General features: G+C 41.0%; 1 protein-coding gene across 16 annotated transcripts in view; it reads right to left on the bottom strand.

The window, feature by feature from the left end:
• Window positions 1–21755, bottom strand: part of FOXN3 (forkhead box N3) — a 326921-nt gene that overhangs the window by 193020 nt on the left and 112146 nt on the right. For 11 of the 16 annotated variants that reach the window (XM_075065625.1, XM_075065618.1, XM_075065613.1 and 8 more), the window contains exon 2: window positions 5505–6061. In XM_075065625.1, coding sequence (XP_074921726.1) covers window positions 5505–6047 — 543 coding nt within the window. In that variant the 5' untranslated portion in view covers window positions 6048–6061. Of the gene's footprint in view, window positions 1–5504; window positions 6062–7616; window positions 7665–9572; window positions 10259–21755 lie in introns of those variants that run through there. The other 5 variants (XM_075065616.1, XM_075065609.1, XM_075065622.1 and 2 more) reach the window with 4 other exon arrangements.

The following is a 21755-nucleotide window of genomic DNA, read 5'->3' on the forward strand; positions in this document are numbered from 1 at the left end:
GGCAAGGGTAACTCTGGAGCAGTTCACCTCATGGCCAAATGAGTATGTGGATACTCTCAGAGCTCTGAACCTATTGCAGGTGAAGGGGGATCCTGGCCTGATCGTCATGACCCAGTTATCAGCAATCAGCCTCAATGAATACACACCATATCACACCAGGGTGATGGGCCAGGTTATCCCCATCTTGGTCTACAGGCCTCAATATGAGCTCCCGCAGCACGAGTGCCAATCTAAAAGGAAATGGTGGCTTTGTCTGCTGTGGACAGCCCCTTTAGCAAGTATTTCCCCATTCTAATATGGAGAATCCAGGAAAGCCACAGAGGTGCCCTGCTACTAAGATGAGCCTTCAAGGAAGCAGAAAAAGCCTGGTAGAAGTCCATCTTAGCAGCAGAAGGGAGTAGAGGAATGGCACTAAAGTTTTATGACTGGTTGCTGCTAGATTTAACTTTGATTAGAAAGGAACTCCCATCAATTTACAACAGAGAACGGGGGTGGGGGAAAATCTCCTAATACGATAGACATCCTTTCCCTTCACCTACTTATAAGACAGTAATGATCCAAGCAAGTTCTTGTTTTTTGGAAATTGGAAAGCATACATGAGCCACATGCTATGTAGCTAAGATATTGTCAGTTATGGTTCAGCAAAGAGTGAACACCTAGGGTCAATACATAAAGGTTGGGGGGGAGGAGGGGGAATAAGGGTTCAAACAAAAAAGTGTCGCAGACCCTTAACTACAGCAGCACTAGTGGGTGCAGCTATAATTACAGCAAACCTATATAATGCTTCTGAACTAGCTTAGCCCTTTCCATGAAAGCAGAGGAGCTGCCACATCAGTAACTCTGTTGCTAAGGCAACTGCTTACTTTCCATATCAACTGCAAACTCATTGCTATGGAGACACATATACAAGAAAAATTCCTTTCTATAGCCAAGGACCAGATGGTAGGGAAGTCGGAAAAGTCATGGGCTAACGGATCGTACTAAATGGGACATACACTACAGGGCATTTAAATCTGAACATGTGCAATAGGTTAATCTGAATCACTGAATTCATAGGCTTAGTAGTATAAACAAAGCCAGGGAACTCCTATACTTAAGGTCATGTGATTTTATATATATGCTGGAAGACTATTATATTATTAAATGCTAAACTCAAACCAGAGGTTTTGTACTATAAAGTACTAGAGTTTTCTCTCTTTGCCCATCCAGATAATCGCCATCCTAGAAAAATTACCTAGTAATCCTGGCTCTTATTGATCTACAAAGTGTCATTGGTTAAGACAATGTCATATCACTAGTGCAAAGATATTATACAGTAATAGCAATATTTGAACAAACCTTTGTACTGTATCATCCAAAGTTTCTTTTCCACCATTCAGAAACATCAGTGTGACAATATCAGAACTTTGAAAAAAGAAACAGTGATACAGTTTGCAGATCTTTCTTCCTGCGGCACAGAGCACAGGACACAAAAGTCAAGCACTCACTCTCTTTCTCATATTATATATACACACACACAAAGAAGCCATGCCCAATTAAGTACACGGAAGGTCGCCCTAAATGCAAGAGTCATGAAATTGAAGGGTTCAGATTAAAATTCCTCTCACTATGCCTAGGTATTGCAGTCCATAAGGTGCCATATAAAAAACGGTCAAGCTTCCACAATAAAGGGATCACAGAAGCAGCCTGTGCCTTAAACATGGTAAATTACCTGCTGAAAAGTCTCCCTGCTGTCCACTACATAAGTGCAAAGCAACAGGAAAAAAAGTTAGTAAAATTCACCAGAAACATACATTTTTAACCAGTTCTACTCATGTCACATCTCAGTCTAGATAACACAGAGCTCTATACCTGAAAAGAGATGAAGCTCCCAGCCCAAATCTAGCAGCCTCAGGATCTAAGTTCCCTCTAAGATGCGTTGCCACACAGCAGAAGAAATGAGGCGCCTCTCTCCCAGCCCCAGGCTGCTGCCACAGCCAGGGAGAGGTACCTCTCTCTCACACCCAGGCTGCTGCAGTGAGAGAGGGAGGGGAAATCCTCTTTCCCCACTGCAGCCCCAGGGCAATCTAAATCCCAAACTCTTCATTCCCGTACCACCTCAGAGCCCACATTCCCAGCCAGAATCCTCACCACCGACACCCAAACCCTCGGCCCCAGCCCTGAGCCCCCTCCCACACTCTGAACCCCTCAATCCCACCCCTGCCACACATCACCTCCATATTGGTGCACATAAAATTTATTCCACACACGGATGTAAAAAATTAGAGGGAACATATTGCTGAGGATGTGCAAGTTATAAAGGTCTGACCTAGTAAACCTGACATGGGAAGTGATGGAGGTGTAGGGAATAGGAAGAGAGTAAAATAAAAATCACACAGATGTACGTGTTCTCCATTCTTATTGTTTACTGTTGTCTTGCCTTCCACCCTCCACGTCTGTACACTCTACCCACATCTCTTCTGTTGTGGACCTAGATCATACATGCCTCAGCACAGATCTTGTCTTTTCTACTTGCCTGAAGAACATTTACTCCAATGGCACTATATTAAATAACATGACAGCTAAAAAAACCTAACCTTAAATTAGACACAAGACAATGGTTACAGTCTTTACAGTCACCACAAATACAGAACAGTCTGTTTTCAGTCAGCCCTGAGCATGCAGTACAAAAATGGAAAATGCCTTTTTACTTTGTTTGCCCTTGCCGGCAACACCACAAATGACTGCCACACGAATGTAAACTGGGCTGGCTAAGAGTTATCAAACTAATATTCTGAAAGCATTCAAGGGAGAATTAACTTCACCAGTATTTTTTCAGAAAAACAAATACTGATATAGCATATACGTTTAAGCACTGGAAAGCATGGCCATGAAAGAGAAATCACCTAGCTTCCCACAATGTATCAACACGCATCAATTAGCAAATGCTTGCAATTCCAAAAGATGATTAAAGCAGCTGATTAAAACAAAACAAAACCAAAAAAAACCCTGAATACACTAGGCACATTTTGGAACCTGCCTCGTTAACATTTCAGGGTGTGCCATTTGCTAAACTACATTTCCACACAAAAGCAATAAGTAAAACACACACACCAACCCAGCTACTTGCACACACTGTTTCACTGCAAATTTAAAGTATTGTCTTGAACAACAATACTATTAATAGGAGTTTTGTGGTCCTAAAACAAAGATTCAGTCTGTATTTACACTCTGCCTTTTGAACAGGTCTTTTACAAGTTATGCAGTTACCTGTTATAAGACACATGCAACAGGTAAAGCCTACTGCTTCCCCCAAGCCTACCGTTAGATGCCAAAGCAACTGAATCAGCAGTTGCAACTAGTGAGTGCCATGCATCACGCATGCAGGTCTCAAAATGCCAGCACTCTTGAAGAGAAACCCAGGAGGTATTTAAGTGACTTAATTCAATGTACATTTTAAATGTATAATGGAGATCTCACCACTACTACTGCTGGTTCCTATCAGGAGAAATGAGTGTTATGAAGAACTGGGAAGCGGATAGACAGATATTTGTACATTTTTGACAGCTCATTTTCTCAAGAAGAGATCAAAACCTAGTCTCCTTATTGATTTTTAGTTGGAATTTATTTCTAAAAACACTCATCACCTTAATAGCTGACATGGTGCCACCACTGTGATCATGACCACCAATTGTAGGTGATCAGTTTTCCAGAGTCATGCATAGTGCAAGAGGAACCCTCGTTTCTCTAATTTCCTATAGAGGAAATCATTTTGTGTTATTACTTATGGTCCCAAAAGTCTGTTGGACGCTTGACACACACACATAGCAGGGAACCTGCAATCTAGATACGAAACTTTGAAAAAGGGTGTAACAAAAAGCAAATAGGAATGCTAAGACACACATCTAGCTCGTTCCAAGATTTTTTGTTTTATTAAGTCTATTTTGTTAGCTTGTTGTGGTCAGGAGTGTGATTTATAGGCCATGATAAGGAATGGTATGGCATTTTCCCTGCCTTATGTTTTCACTTCAAAATAGGAAGTTAGGACTAATTTATCAAGTGAAACGAGCTCCAATTCATGAATTAAAGGCCAGTTTTAAACTCATGCATGCTCACGTACAGCAACAACTAATTTATCAAAATGTGTCATTAACACATCAGAGCCCAAACTAGTTGAAAGAGTGAATTCTAGGAATCCAGAGTTTAAAAAGTAACAATTCAGTTTAAAAAAAAAAAACAAAAACCACACAAATAAAGTTTGGAAATCTAATCAAAAAGTTGTTAGCGCCTATCTATGCATTCTCTGGAACATTATTTATCCCACCTCAGAGTTATATCAGCTTCAGTTTCATTTTCACAGAATTCAGGGTCAGATCTCACCTAATCTAGCTTTGGAGCAGCCAAAATATGTTGCACTCAGAGCAACTGCTAAACCAAATTAAAAATACAAAGCTGAATAAATCAGTATTTTTCAAACCAAAGAGTGTGTCCACTATATAGATATTTTCTATAAATGTGTGTAATTTCACCTGCCATTTATTTCACCAACCTGTTAGAATTAGAGAGCAAAGTGGAGCCTGTCAATTCCTGAGGCAGTTCCTCCACTGAGGGTTCATGAGTCCTATTGTTTTAAGAGGCTGTAGCCATTTGGAATTGGACAACTGTTGCCCTTACTGGACAGATTTATGCAATTAAAAGTTTTGCAGGAAATAGTAATGCTCTCAACACACTGTTCATTTTCCCTTCCTCTCATTCACAGCCTGGTTCTTCAGATGCAACTGAAAAAATTTAAACACTGAAACCAATAGTGAAGATCTGGGTGTTAAACTCTGCTTCTCATACCCATGCCACCTCACTGAGATCAAGGAGGCTGAATGGACATAAAAGAGCATAATTTAACTTCCGGTAGTCACAGTGGTTACAGGATGGGACCCAAACACCTGTATCACCAACTTTATCCTTGGCCACTGATTGCCACACTTATGTCCTCTCAGAGGAGATTCTCTTAAGCACATCTGAGACCAGGCAGGTTAAGTGCACAGGAAGATGGCTCACTACCAGAACTCTGAACTTCTTCTGAATTTTTAAAAGTGACAGAGTTTCTTCAAAATGCAACTCAAAGAAGAGAATGGGGATCGAATCTTACACATGGCATCCCCTCTCGCTGCACATTTGTATAAGCCAAGAACAGCACTGCACACTATTTATAGTATGAATACATGCATCTTGTATAGCTGGAAACCATTAGCACAGCATGATAACTAAAAATAATATTTAACCACTATGCATGAAGACACCAGCTGGAAAAATAAAAAAACCCAAGAGTCCTTTCTTACAGATGTCTAGACAATGAATTTAATAAAGTCAAAATGAACCATCCTAGAGCAACGCTGGCTTTGTGGATTTAATGAACTGAAATTACCAGAGATAGTACTGTAAACTGCATTTGACTATAGTGAATACATTTTAAGATGAGCAGATTAATTTCATTATGAACAGGTATGTCTGAATAGCTGGAATCTTACCTGACTTCTGTCTTTGTCCACCTTCTTAAAACACTTATTCAACGACAGATTATGTCTCACAGAATTTTTCCATCCAGTAGGAGCATTAGCAAAATAGGGAAAGTGTTCTAGGATCCAGTTGTATATATCCTTTACAGGCAGGCGTTTGGTTGGCGAGTCCTCAATGGCCATAAATATGAGGCAGCTAAAGGAATAAGGAGGTTTGCAATTGGGGTTCTGCTTGGCATCATAGGGCATGTCCGACTGAGCAGGAGAAGGAGGCGTGTCATCATCAATGTCCTGAACTGGGCTAACACTTCTTAAAACTGAGTCTCCAAAGCTTTTCAGCAAATTCTTGCTCTCATGTAACCAGTTCAAGTTAGTTAGTTCTTCATCCTCCACGGCCCCTTTATCTAATCTGATGGCAGGCAAAGAGAAATCTAGGTCCTCGTCCTCATGAAGTGCCTTTGATAAATCGCTATCTTGGTAACACTGACTCAGTCCGCTGGAAACACTAATTCCTGAGCCCTCTGGCTTCTTACTGGGAGGCATGACTGGACCCATTTAGACAGAAGCACCTAGTAGAGTAAATCCAAAGCAGGGAGGGGGGAAAGAGAAAGAAAGTTAGCTGGTAAGACAGCTATAGCATAACAACATTTTGACAGCTTTTCCCCAGTCAATAATTTGACTTTTTATGTTCTACGTTAAAAAATGACGGGATCACATAAACATACATCCGAGACTGTTACGTAAAATAATGCGATTTCAGTCCATAGGATAATACGATAATCCTCATATGCCTCAATTCTGCATGTATGTACTCAAAACTCCATACAGGAAATTCAAAACACACACTCCTTTAATGATGAATACATGTATCAAATCATAGAATACTCCACTCATATTGCTTTTAATAAGTACATAAACTTAAAAAAAACACAAAAAACAGGGTGCACAAGGCCAGTTGCTTCAGATTAAGTTCAGCTGTTTGAAGACAACACAACAGCATTGTGATTAAAGTCATTCTGCCTCCTCTGGCTGAGGGCACAAGCAAACAAACGTCAAATTTAACTACAGTGCAATTATGATCGAGCTCAAAACTAGGAGCAGTACTTTTTAAACAGACATGAAGGGGATCCTGCAATTTGGGACTGGGCCAAGAAATACAGAGTCATGTGCTAGAAACACAGGATACATCAAAGCACAGGTAAACAAAAGGGGTTTGAACATATATTGAAACTTAATTGAAATGTGGCATAAATGAGACTCCATGGGAAATGTTATGTATTATAAAAGTGACTAAGAAGACGTATGGTGACATTTGCGGAAAATACTGCATTAGGGGGCTAAGAGGGAGTGAGAGATCAATAATATTCAGAAGGCCTTGGAGAGATCAGAAGCTTTTCCAAGGGGTGAAATGTGCCTTCAGTTTTCATAAACAACAAAACACGAAGCAGATTAAAAGAGTAGGAATTTTACATCCACCGCTAACTTATGGAGCTTTCTGCACAAGTACTTAACAAGAGGAAAAGGATGCCTGCATGGAAACAAAAATGTAGAATATATTGTAGACTATATTAAGCACTTAATTCCTCTGTCTAGCAAGGACACATTTGGCATACTGGTCATAGAATCACAGACCTGCTGTAGTAGTGAAGGAGAAAGTATAGCAATTGGCAGACAGAATTACAGGGGGGCTGAAACACCTTACCTACAGAAAAAGGCTAAAGGGGATAAGGTGGGGGAAGCCAAGGCCAACATTGTGGGGAAGGGGATGAATGAAGGAGGTAATTCATGGGATATGAAAGAGTGCCCCTACGGCAATTCTTTTGACAGTAGTGATAAACAAAACATGCTTATGCAAAGATAAATTTAAAGAACACTGTCTGGCACTACCACACATAGAAACAAGTTAAAATACAGTAAAGCCACTACAAAAAGCAGAACAAAAATAATTAGTCTGAGACAGAAACTATCTGGAGGAGGAAAATATATTGAAATAGATGAGTGAACAGAGAGGCTGAGCCTCCATAGACACTACTTTCTAGATTTCTAAAGATAATCTGAATGTATGGAATATAAATACGAGTTTTACAGTTTACTTCAAAAATCAGGGCACTGTGCACTACGCACCTATGCTGCAAACTCAACTTTGCCTACTAATGGAAGTTATGCCCCATGAGCTCCTAAACAGGAAAATTATATCATGGCTGACAGTAAAGTAATTTAATTGCACTGTTGCTATGACAACATGCTGCTCTCTTTCTGTCTAATTTGCTTATTTGCCAGTATCCTCCCAAAGGGCCATATCATGCCATTCATTTTTAGACAGAACTCCTCACTGATTTCAATAGTGCCTTCTGCTTAAAGACTAAGGACTTACACACTAGTTGCTATATTCAGTCACTGATTTTTTTTAAAAATTGCAGGAACCACCAAAAAAAACCAGAACACACACTTTCATTAGGGTAACAACTTTTTTTCACATTTATGAAAAAAGTCCTAGATTAGTGGTAACTTTCCTACAGTTTTTTTGGAGGATTTTTGTTACTATTAATAGAACTAGGGGAAATAGTCTGACTAAAGTCCATAGGAAGCCCCCCTAAAAAATTACAGAAGTTATCAAAATACAGAACACTTCTCCATAAGTGAATTCATACGAGAAAGGGAAAGAGCCAATAAATTTCAGGTCAGTCTGATTCTTTCACCTCTGCAACTAAGTAAGGTCATTGCCCTTGCCAGGTTCTCAGAACTCTCAAATCCAATTGGAGTTCAGCAGGAGCTGAAGATGCTCAGCACTTTTGCAATTTAGGCCCTCAAGCACACTAAAGAAAAAACAATGCCATCTTATACATGGTCTATTGGGTTGCTGTCCCCTAAACTTTGGTTTGCAACATTTTTTTTCACAAACGACAACTGCGTTTTCCAATATTTGACTGTAACTGTATGCCAAATTGCATTTTTTCTCTCTCCATATTTAGACAAAGAAATGCCTGATCACATGAGAGTCTGCAGTTAAGCAAACACTTTTTAATCTGCTGCCAATGAGGTCGCTCCACCAGATATGTAAATAGTTATTCGCTGGTGAACTCCTTTACCAACTTTTCTGTTTGGTATGAGTTACGCTCTCTTTCGTTTCCCGTCACAGAGGAACAGAAATGGTTGAGAGGAAAAAGAAAGCGGGGGGAGGGGAAGGTTACTACCCACCCGCTATTAATACGTTCTCCAGAATAACTACTAGAAATATAGTCGAGGCCTGCACAGATGTGTATTTTTACAGAAAAAATAAAAAAAAGAGTCGACAAAGGAAAAATAAAGCGGAGGGGGAAGGCAGCCAGAGACTGGTTCTGCTGCACTTTGAAACAGGCACGTTGCAACACTCGTCCCGTACTTGTCAAAAACATTTGAAGGGGAAAAGGCACGCCGTGACTGGCTGGGATTTGAGTCAATCAATGGTGTTGCTAGGAAACTGGAAAACTGCTCTTATTCCTACACAGTGCCTGTGCCATTTGCAGTTGCAGCAAACATACCTTCAATGCTGGTGAGATGTCATAAACCTTTTATTGGCCTTACTGGATCATGCCATAAAAGCAACTTATCAATATACCTCAGAAGCCTAAGGCGTTCTGATCTATTATTCTGACCATCTCTTTCTACCGCCAAACACCGAATGGATTTTTTTTTAAATTATGTCTTCGCTAAGAGAGAGTCTCCCCCCACCAATTGGTAAACAGACAGCATGACAAGAGCTGGAGACTCAGACTCTGTTGCCTACGATGGCTTTTTAGTTTAAAGACAATGCCAGTTCTGTTCATTAAGTGTCTTCGGAAATCAAGGTAGCAACAGCAGCAACTAAAACACCACCACACATTTACGGCACACACAAAACTCTCCGATCAACTTACTCCCTTCTTTGGTTTAACTAGCACAGACACGACCTACCATTCCGAAAGAAGATCAGCACTTTTGTAATTAATGAAAAGAGCTGATCAAATTGGCAGAAAAAGGATCTGCGATTTCCCTCTCGCCACACTGAGCTTCCAGTGCAGTGCCTTATGCAATCTTCAGAAATAACAAACAACAACTTACCTGGCTTGAGAGAGGTTAGATTTTACCGCTGTCCTTTCATGGTTTTTATGCAAACTTTCATCTGATTGAACAAGGCATCGTCTCCTCCTTTAGACTGAGCCAACAATGTGCAGAAGGGGAAAGAGGTCCCAGAGCACAAGAGGAAATACAGTAGCATGGGACCCTCCTGCAGTTTTACCTTCCCGCCCCCCCACTTTCAGCCTTCGCTCTCCCCCTCCCCTTTACTCCTGATGGGCAGCGATTTGGGTCGGTGCTAGCAGAAGAGCGATAAATTGTTTCCACTGCAAGCAAACAAAAAAAGGCGACACATGACCAGGGAGGGAGGAAGGGAGAAAGAGAAAACGTGGGCTGGGCCAGCACTACAGCAGCCACGGAAGGGAGGGGAGGGCTAAGAGGGTGGGGGAGGGTGTTCACTCTCATTGCACACACGGAGATCCCAATTGCAGGCGGGAGGGGGAAGTGAAAACACCCTCCCTGCCCGCCTACAACCCCAGCACGGCAGCTGCCCCAGCAAATCCGGCTCCCTCCTGCTCCACGTTCTGATCGCTCACAGGAAATTCGCCAGCTGCCTTCCCTCCTCCTGCGGCTCCTTAAGTTGCTTCTCCGCCACTTCCCCAGAGTCGCTCTTCCCTCCTGCGAGTTACACAGAGACTTCCTCTCTCATGAGGGCTCCCCTCACCCCTCCTTCGCTCCTACTTTGGATAGTCTGAAAGGCACCTCAGAGTTTCTAACTCGGGGCCTGTCCCCAACTCGGCCTTCTCCGAGTTGTTACTGCGTGTGTGATTAGAAACATTGCTGAGCCAATGTTTTCCCTGCGCTGGCGGTGCAAGATCTGAAAACATCAGGAGGGAGACTGAGACTTTTTAAATTTTCATTGGGACGATTACAGACTAAAAAAAAAAAAAAAAATTAAGATTGATCGAGATGTTACAGCAGCCCCAGGCCTCAAAGTTGTTCTCCAGAGCAGCAGGGGAAAATAGCTGGTTCTGGAATTCACTCCTTCATATACTCCCATTAATCGGGCATTGCTCCTTTGGGGGAAACAATCAAAGATACCTCTTTATTCACACTCTCCCCAACAGTGGATACTAGTCTCTCCCTGGCAAGGGGTATCCTGGTAGTAGTGATGTTTCTATTTATAGGAAGAATGCACCCCTCCAATACAACAAGATTATTAGGCTCCAATATTCAAAAGCAAGACACAACCAATGCACCCAAATCAAAGCTGTGCCAACTGGCTCTACCCATCCCTCAGCCCAGAAGAGACTGGGAGAGTAGACAAGTCTGAAGGTCAACAAATTGAGAGTTAGAAAAAACAAAGCAGGGGAAGAAAACTACCCAACACTGAAAACACTAATCCTTGCATTTTGTGTAGTCATAGCCCCATGCAAAATAAATGTCAAATGATATGGTAGTGCTTTTACACCCACTATGCACAGGGGTAAATCATAGCACAGGTGTAGGACAATGGAGAGTATCCCCACCAGCATCCTTACAATTTATAACAGGGAGCTCTTAGCTCAAGTGATTTAGTTTAGCAAATCCCAACTGCTGAGGTATGTATCCACACACAGAGAAGTAATAAATTATCCAGGGCCCAATACAGTTAAAGTTCTATAGGTTTAAAAATGGAGCTATGAGTCTGACAGTTTGCTCCACCTGGGGATCTTTCCTCAAATGCTTTAAATTCCAACAGAAAAACAAACCAGAAACCAACACAGTCAGGGAGAAGGGAAGCCATTTATTCCTTAGAGAAACATGTTTTAAGGCCTTGACTAGGAAAAGAGGTACTTCATTCCCACCTAGTTGAGCTATCTCAAGGGGATTGGTGTTAACTCAGTTGAGAAACCCACTTAACACCAATTGAGTTAAACTAGTTTCATTAAGCTAATTTAAAAAACAAAACCAAAAAAACCCTACCCACCCATTTTTTTGTTAGTCTAGATAGGTTCTAAATTGTGCAGCTGCATGAGTTCAAGAGCACTGTCTCTTAAAGTAAAAACCCAACAGCTAGGACTTTTATAAATTTCTCATCTGTACAGCTCAAAATATTGCACAAATCTGGGTCAACAAAATTATACAAGTGGGGAAACTGACATACAGAGAGGTGACGTGACTTGACTTCAGTCAATGGCAAAGCTAAATATAAAACCCAGGCCTCTTTACACCAAATCCCTACACCTATAATAAATATAATAAACTACTAGCTTTTATATAGTGCTTTTCATCAGCAGATCTCAAAAGACTTTATAAAAGGAGGCTGGTATATTTATCCGTGTACAGATAGGGAAACTGAGGCAGAGAGGGACATGACTTCCCTAGGGTCACCCAAGTGGTTAGTGGCAGACTAGGGACTAGACACCAGGTCTCCCAACTCACAGTCATAGTACTCTATGCACTAGGTAACATTTCCTGCTCTAATACTGTATTCACATAACTGAGTTAAGAAAAGAAAATCCAGATACAATTGACCACCTTTAAAATTAGCATAATTAATAGTTTTAAGGGTAATCCAAAATCAAGTGTTTTCCATTCTGAATTAACAAAATCTGCAAATTAGTTAATAGCTACACCAATTTTTCCCTTCAACATAGGCCAGGTCTACACTAGAATTGTTTGCCCATACAATGTTGGTTAGAGGTAGGGTGACCAGATGTCTCAATTTTATAGGGATAGTCCCGATTTTTGGACCTTTTTCTTACATAGGCACCTATTACCCCCAACCACCATCCCGATTTTTCACACTTGCCATCTAGTCATCCTAATTAGAGATGTGATTTTTATACCAGCAAAAGCGCTAGTGTAGATGCAGTTACACCATCAAAAAAGTGACTGTTTTTCCATTTGGAGAACTGAGATAAATTCCGGTCATGTTTTGCTAAGATCTTCCCTTGCTGATAGGTTTTTCCCCTCTGTCTACTGAACTGATATTTCACATTCTTGCATGTTTTCTGCAAGCTGTACCAGCAGCTGAATGTAAGAATGGAAACAATACCCATTAGACAACACGATATCTTTATTACCTGCTCCTAACAATACCCTGCAATCACACTTCTTTCTATCGTTGAAGCACACTGTGGACCATTACCTTACACAATTCTTATCTCATGGCCATTTTGTTTTAAGCAGAAACTAAATTACCAGATAACCCCATCCCCAGAAATTTACTCCAAGTGCTTGGAGAAGTTCTTGAAGTAAGACAACTGACTCTTTATCAACATCAAAGAGGAGACATTCACTACATTTGCCATTGTATGTACCTATGTATGTATCCTGTTCAGATACAGCGTTCAATTCTATTCTGTTTCAAATCAGTAGTAAAATTTCCAATTGACACAATGGGAGTAGGATCAGTTCCAGAATGTTACAGGTTTTCTATGGGAAAACAGGTCCTGCCACAGTAAGCCATAAGGAAAACAAGCAGACGATCAGCCCAAAAATGTTTGAAATGCATGTATGGTAGGCAGTATTCTCTACTGGCTAAAGCACGGGACTGATGGACAGGAAACATGTATATTCCAGTCATTGCTGTCAGCGACTGTGGCCATGCAGCGCTGCTGCAGCGTATCAGTGAAGATGCGCTGTGCTGACAGGAGAGCGCTTTCCCATTGGCATAATAAAACCACCTCCACAAGTGGCAGAAGCTATGTGAATGGGAGAAGTTCCCCCATCAACACAGCACTGTGCAGACCAGTGTTCATAGGTGCTGGAACTAGAAGTGGTGAGTGTGCTGCCGCACCCCCTGACTTGAAGTGGTTTCAGTCATATACAGGGTTTACAGTTTGGTTCAATGGCTCTGAGCCACCCCCACTCAGGGTCGCCCAGAGGGGGAGGCAAGTGGGGCAATTTGCCCCGGGCCCTGCAGGGGCCCCCACAAGAGTTTTTCAGGGCCCCTGGAGCGAGGTCCTTCACTCATTCTGGGGCCCCTGGAAAACTCTCACAGGGCCTGGGCCCCCAGATCTTCTTCCGCTCTGGGTTGTCATCGGCAATTCGGTGGAAGGACCCCCCGCTGCCAAATTACCGCAGAAGACCTGGCACTTCGGTGGCGGGTCCCGCTTCAGCAGTAATTCGGCAGCGGGGAGCCCCCGCCACAGGTCTTCAGGGCACATCGGCGGCAGGTCCCAGAGCAGAAGGACCCCCCCTGCCGAATTATCACCCCCACTATCACCAGAAGCACCTGGTGTAATTTATATCCCTCATGGGGGTGATTTATTCACTCCCCTAAACGACGTACCTTATGCTGACATAAGCTGAAGTGTAGATATAGCCTCAATGCGCAGCGGCAGTTAAAAAAGCGAACAGAATGCTGGGAATAATTAAGAAAGGAATAGATAATAGGACAGAAAATATCACATTGTCTCTATATAAATCCATGGTATGCCCACATCTTGAATACTGTGTGCAGATGTGGTCACCCCATCTCAAAAGAGAGATATTGGAATTGGAAAAGGTTCAGAAAAGGGCAACAAAAATGATTAGGGGTAATGGAACGCTCCATCTGAGAAGAGAGTAATAAGCAACTGAGACTTTTCAGTCTTGGAAAAAGAAACAGCTAAGGGAGATTAATGATTGAGGCCTATAAATATGACTGTTTAGCAAAAGTAGATAAGAAGGGGTGTACATGTCTCAAACACAGAACTAGGGTGCACCAGAAATTAATAGGCAGCAGGTTTAGAAACAAATAAAAGGAAATATTTCTTACCACAGTCAACTGTGGAACCCTTGCCAAAACGTAATGTTGTGAAGCCAAGACCAAACGGGTACAAAAAATAGAATCTAGATAAATCCATGGAGGATACGGTCCATCAATGGCTATAGCCAGGAGGGCAGGAATGGTGTCCCTAGCCCTGTTGCAAGAAAGCTGGGAATGAGCAACAGGGATCAACACTTGATGATTTACTGTTCTGTTCATTCCCTCTGGGCACCTGGCCACTGGGCACTGTCGAAGACAGGATACGGGAGGTGGACCTGTGGTCTGACCCCGAGGGCATTATCTTATTTTCTTAGGTGTGCAATCTTAAGGAAGTCACTGAATTTACCAGTGGCTCAGTTTCCCCATGCATAAGTGGTGGATAATAAGATTGTAAGCTTTCTGGGGCAGGAAATGTCTTTTGTTCTGTTTGTACAGTGCCAAGCACAATGGAGTCTTTGTTCATTCATAGGTGCTATCATAATACAAATAAATAATAATAATAGTTTTGTAAAGGGCTTTTGAAATTTTCAGATGAGAAGTGTTATGTGTCCAGGAAGATCAGAGTACATGGTGTCAAACATTTGTTAGAAGAATCTCCAGTAATGTATTATTGCACCATAGATAGCTATACAAGAATGTATTAACTTTCAATTCAATTCTGAGAAATACCAGTCACTGTTTCAGTCTCTCTGTTTAATGAGGATTTCCAAGAATCTCTCTCTACCCCATTCCCTTGCCCTCCATCCAGTCTGGAATCTGATACCTCCTGCAAGCTGAGCATGGCAAAGAGCACAGACTCTGATCTTATCATCATCATCATCACTGGTGAGAACATTTTCCCTGTCCCTTAATCTGTTGATGTTCCACCAGTCCTCTGAATATTTCTACTGCCTGCCCCAATCCCACAATGCATCAGGTTCAAACTTTTTGTCATCACCTTCAAGTCCCTACCCAACCCCATCTTCTATGTCAATCTAACCTAGTTTCTGGTCACATTGCCCTGATCAATCCACTTAGGGCATCAAGCCTTGCACCACTGTCAGTTTGTCTGTTTCTCCCACAACTGTCTCCATTTATTTTTTCCATCCCACTGCCTATTTATGGGGCACCTTGCCAGAGCCATGCTCCCAGGCTGCTACCTTCCCCTCAAAGCTTTCCTGAAGACCCGGTTCTTCCAAGAGATCTAAAAGAAATTTGCTGATTATGCCTGTGAATTTTTATTTATGGTTTGTACTGCAGTTGTACCCAGAGCTCCTGGTTCTGATTGGGGCCCTTCTGTGTTAGGCATGCTGCAAGCACAGAAGCAAACATGGTTCCTGCCCCAAAGAGTTTGTAAAATAAAATAGATTGTAGTCTCATTAGAAGGTTGTGATCCATACTGCTGTGTGCTAGCCTTCACCATTTTCTTCCTGCTTGTTCTTCCTCCCCAGTGCTTTGTTTGTTTGTTGTGTCATGTCTAAACTTAGGTTGTAATGTCCTTGGGGCAGAGATCCTGTCTTATGTCTACTGATGGCATCTTACATACATTTGAGCACTATTTAAAAAAAAATTGATTGTTAACACAATGCACTTTTGCCCTCATTTCCTCTTTTACACTTCCTGCTACAACTGCTCCTCTCAATTGACTTTTTTTTGTTTCTTTCTTCCCACACTTGTATTTCTGCCTTCTTTCGTACCACCACTTATGCTGGCCATTTCCTCTTTTTGTTCATCAAATGACTATTTAGAGTTACATGCTAACCTCCCTTTCCCCACGTCTATATAATGGAGTCCACCTCCACACACACACACACACACACACACACACTAGGAGGGGATAATAGAGATTCTCATGATGATAGATATATATTGCACAAGTCTGATACCAACACCACTCCTATTTACTGATGGGAGACCTCTACTGTGACCATTCCCTGTGATACATATAATCAGAGTTACATAACTGTTTTATCCTTTCATTTAAACATTCCTCAAGTTCTCAATTACACCAATTGTGGAAACCCAACAGAAAGAGCTGAATTTGTGAGACAATGAACATCAGTGCAAAGCTTTATGAGAGGCATACATCTTGCCAGCGATCAGATGAAACAAAGTTATATGTTTCTGCAGTTCTGGTGTTCCATGAACCTCAGTATCATTAATTTTGAATAATCAGAACAACAAAATACAATATTTAATGTAAAAGTTCCTTTGTAAAATGGTGCACAGAAGTTTATGATGCCATTGTAGTTACACACACCTGCAACGTCTAAGGAAATGATTATACTTTGTACTAAAATTATATACAGCTGTCAAACTATCAGTAGTTAAAAGGGGGTGGGGAGAAAAATCACATGCTGCTTTGTTCCACATACAATTATTAAGCCAGGTCTACAGTAAGAGCGCTTTACCAGTATAGCCATATCAGAACAGTATACCAGCAAAGCACTCCTAGTATGGATGCAGTTTATACCAGCAAAACTGCACTTTTGCTGGTATCGCTTATACCAGCCCCCTCCCCCTGAACAAACAAACCATAACAGTAAAAGTGCAACTTTGCAGTACAACTGCAGCTACTCTGACAGTTATGCCCACAAAAGCTCCTAATCAGAGCTCACAAGTCACTACACCCTGACCAGCAAAGCTATACCAGCACAAGCCCGTAGTGCAGTGGTTCTCAAACTTTTGTACTGATGACTCCTTTCACATAGCAAGCCTCTGAGTGCGACCCCTTTTTAAATATATTTTGAAGTGTTTTTAATTTAACACCATTATAAATGTTGGAGGCAAAGCGGGGTTTGGGGTGGAGGCTGACAGCTCGCGACCCCCCATGTAATAACCTTGCAACCCCACAGAGGTTCCGACCCTCAGTTTGAGAACCCCTGTAGTGTAACCTGGCTTTCTAGTTTACACTCAGATTTTGCAGGAGACAGAAACAAAATGAGTTTTTCATTTTCAACCTTTTCTGGTGTTTGATGGACCAGATTCTGTTGTCAGTTACACTGATATAATAATAATTTGCCCTTGTATTATCTCTAACTTAGAATTCCTCATACCACAATTGTATGACAAACCTACCAAAGTTATCAAAGACAGAAATCAACTGGATTTTATTTTATTTTTTGGGGTGCAGGGAGAAGGAAATGAAGCAACCAAAGTCACATACAAAGCAAAAAAGTTCAATTTTGAATAATAAAGTTACTTGGGAAAACAGCAACTAACACAAATTAATAGTGTTACAAAGTGTTACTGTTGGATGGACCTGCTAAAAACAAATTACAATTATTTCTGGGTCAAATCTGGAAGTCCTTACTCAGTTTTTCTTGAATAAAAGCTCTTCATTTCAGTAAAACCTGAATAAAAATTTTAGGCTTTCGCCCTTTATTTGTACATCCACAAATGCAATTTAAGTTAGCATAGTAGAATCTTGCATATGACAATTTATGGGAGATACTGTATGGAATCAGAAGGCATGTCTTCCACAGATCTGAAAAAAGTTCTCAAGATCATCACTTTTTTTTTTTTATATACACATTCTTGACCTTTCAGCAGCTCCACACTTACTTTTAGTGAAATGTACCTTGAATAATATAGCTATCAGTAAACTGTTAATTCCTAGAGATGTGCGCCTTGCTTAAAAAGTGAGCTTTTTCTTAAAATCGTATCTATTCTTGGAGCCAGGGTTTGCAACCAGTTAGCAGCATGACTGACACTAAATGAAGTTTAGTAGCAGAGGAGTAGCTGTGTTAGTCTGGATCTGTAAAAGTAGCAAAGAGTCCTTTGGCACCTTATAGACTAACAGACGTATTGGAGCATGAGCTTCCGTGAGTGAATACCCACTTCATTGGATGCATGCATATGAAGTGGGTATTCACCCACGAAAGCTCCTGCTCCAATACATCTGTTAGTCTATAAGGTGCCACAGGACTTTTAGCTGCTTTTAAATGAAGTTTGTGTTCACATGCCAAGTAAATGTTGATCATGTTGTAATTGTGATATTAACAACACTTTGCTCTTACCAGTAGCCTAGGCTAGCACATGACCGTTTCCCTATAACCATTACTTAATTATCTGTGTGGATGGGACTCACTAGCTATGCCTGCCTGCCTAAACAGATGGACAGTCTTTTTTTCCCCTGAGCAAGATATCTGCCTGACATGCTACTATGGCTGCTCTGTGTGCATGTTTTCTGGACACTGCTTCCTGCTAAGGCACTATGGGATTGCTGGCCAAATTTTCCCAGAATGCACTGATACTAACATAGAGTGTGTGATAGGTGTAGACACACAGACTCAGCTGATGCACACTTGTATTTGAAAAAAGCTGCTATGTGGATATACTTTGTAATCTGGTAGGATGAGAACATCACAAACTGATTTTTAAAAAATCAAGTTGCGTTTAAGTGCGGACAGCGTTTATTATGTTTTAAGAGTCCTACCAAATACACTGTGAAAGGAGACCTTCCACACTGTAGAAAGAGACCAAGGAAAAATTGGGGGAAGGGTGTGCAAAGGGAACCTGAAACAGTAGCATCTGCAGTAGGTTTCCCCCTTCTCCTTGGGTCCTCTGCAGGGCTATAGGGTGCTGAGGAGGCTGAACCATGGTGGGGGAATCGAGACATCATGGCATGGGAGCTAGGCAGAGGGAAATAGAAAGGGGTAGTTTCTGGTTTCCACGTGGGTGAGGATTTCTGCTCCTCCATTGTGGTTGGGAAAGCTCATGGTTAGGGTTGGATGTCTGCTTCTTGCTGGGTCTGTTGGCACCACCCCCGCCTTTCTGGAAACAGCCTCACCTAACAGATGGCATAATCTGGAAGATTTAGGGGCTCACTCTGACGCATCACAGATGTTTGGTAGGAAAGTTTCCTTACCTACATGTTTCCCTCATCCAGAAGGGATGGTGATGACCTTAATAAACAACTACTTTGTGAAAGGCCCCAGTTCTGCAAACACTTATGCATGTACAATAATGGTTACAGGATTGGAGCCTAAAATTGCCACCACTACGCAACATTTTGAAAGAAATTACGATATAGAAAAGTCAATTATGGTGGGGGTAGGGGTGTGTATATGCATTTTAATGTATATGGTTTATTTGCTCCACCCTTGCTTGTTAAACCACTTTCAACATTTTTTTTAAACACAAACAAACAAAACAAAAGAGCTTTTGCTGGAAAAACTTCTTAATTCTGAAAGTTACTGGACCAGCACTGGGTAAGAATGGGGGTTTCAATAGAACACAAAAGCAAATTCAGACTTGAAAAGAGACAGGCTGTCCTGCTACAAGCCAGTCAACTGCCAAACTGTCATTTTGCTGTGCCGCTGAACAGAAGGCCCATGTAATGACAACCACAAAACTCATTTATACTCTGAAAAGGTGACTAATGAGCTCATTCATGCTGCCTATAAATTATTCACTTACAACACTGACCCCACTCAAGACAAACAGCAAAGTAAACTTTAAACACTGGGATCCAAGGCCTTCTGAGGAGTCAGAGTTACTTTTGTCAAACGTTTCACAATAAAACAGAGACTACACTTGCTTCTGTTTCATTGTCAAATTCACTCTTTTATTTACACTTCTTTTTACTACTTTTAATCAATTTAAAGTAGATGCAGCTGTTACACATTTATTTCTCTGTTGCCCAGTTTTTCCATTAGCTATTACAGGCAATCAAAAAGCACTATAAATAGCTTTAAATTAGATTCTTCAGAAATTGAAGCCTGACCTTAAAATGCAACACAGGCCTCTACAGTGCTAAGAACACAAGTGCACACCGTGATTAGCAAGTGGCATGTTCAAATGGAAACAAAATGACAATCATTTTCAGTTATTTTGGGGGTTGATTTATGTTTTATGTTGCTTTAGTTTAGGGTAAAATATTTCTTCAAAACACTGTTAATCCAACCTGTTTCCTGAGATTTGTGATTATTTAAATTGCCATTAAAATTTATAATCTGTGACAACATGAACATGGAGGCGTTTTAAAGATATATTTTGGTTTTTAGGTGCTGGAATACACATAAAAACTTTTCCCCAAAAGTACTATATTAATGAAGATGACTTTCCTCATTCTGACAGGTTTCAGAGTACCAGCCGTGTTAGTCTGTATCTGCAAAAATAACAGGAGTACTTGTGGCACCTTACAGACTAACAAATTCATTTCAGCATAAGCTTTCGTGAGCTACAGCATAACTGTGTGTTCCATTCTATGCATCCGAAGAAGTGAGCTGTAGCTCACGAAAGCTTATGCTGAAATAAATTTGTTAGTCTCTAAGGTGCCACAAGTACTCCTGTTCTTTTTCCTCATTCTGTTTAATGTGAAGTAAGAGAGTTTATAGTTTACCATTATCATTGTAAATAATGTTTGCTGTAACAAAAGTGGTTGTTGTATGTAGCAGTTCACATCAACTGGGACTTTTGTCTGAGTAAAGACTGCAGACACTTTATGATTATCCAGATAAATTGCTTGCATATTTAGAAGTGCAGTTTAATAAATTCTGATGTGAAATAGCAATTCATACAAAGACTGAAGTTAAAATGACATTAAGGGCTGAATTCTGCTCTTTGAAACATGCCCAACCCCTGCTGAAATCAATTAGAGTTACACGTCTGTACTGAAGTTAATTCCAAGGGTGAGAAATGCCCAGCCAGAAGTGAAAGCAAGGAAACTCATAGTTAAAAGTGAAATTGCTATTCTGAGCTAATTTCGTACATTAGACACTGCAGGGTCTCCAAACAATGCCAGACCCTTAAATAACACACAATACCTAGGCACAAGAAAAAGGAAGTTAAAGATGGAGTTTTACAACTTCAACTTTGAATTTCCTCCTGGCTTTTTTCCATTTTAAGTCAAATCCACACCGTTATAATTGCATTTTTAATCACCTCTTTTCTTCCAAAACAAAAAATATTAATGAAATGGAACAAGAACCTTGCTGCTGTACTATTTAAAGGAAAAAGACTTTTCTACCTACCAACAGCAATTTGGATGGCCTTCATGTGTTTACATTCACATTTCCAAGTCTACAAGAAAAACACGCTTAGATCCTTGCTTGCACTGTTTGTGTTGCTTTGTAAAGAGGCAAGTGAATTAAAAAAAAAAAAAAAAGACAAAGCAGTGGAGTATTCTGCAACCACACAGCATGCAAGTCTTAACTTATCAGTAGCTCTCCACCTGATGAGATTCCTGAGCTTCTCATAGCTGAAGGGTGTTGGCAAAAAGCTGCTTTGAAACAGTGTCACGTCCTGCCCCAATAACCTGTCTGACAAGCAGAGTTCACTTCACAGTTCATTGGTGGGAAATGTGGGAGCTTCCCGCATTAGTCTTTCCACACCCTGCTCCTGATTTTTCTAATGACAAGCCATTATGATGTCAGTTATGCCCCAGGACTTGGTCTGGTTTGCATAAAAACAACCTACAGTTGGCTGCAAAATCAGAGGAATACTGGGGGTGGGGACAAACTGATATTAAAACTTTTTAACTATATGTAATTGCAAAAGAGGCACAA

The sequence above is a fragment of the Chelonoidis abingdonii genome, chromosome 4 (genome assembly GCF_003597395.2).
Source record: "Chelonoidis abingdonii isolate Lonesome George chromosome 4, CheloAbing_2.0, whole genome shotgun sequence".
Lineage (NCBI taxonomy): Eukaryota > Metazoa > Chordata > Testudines > Testudinidae > Chelonoidis > Chelonoidis abingdonii.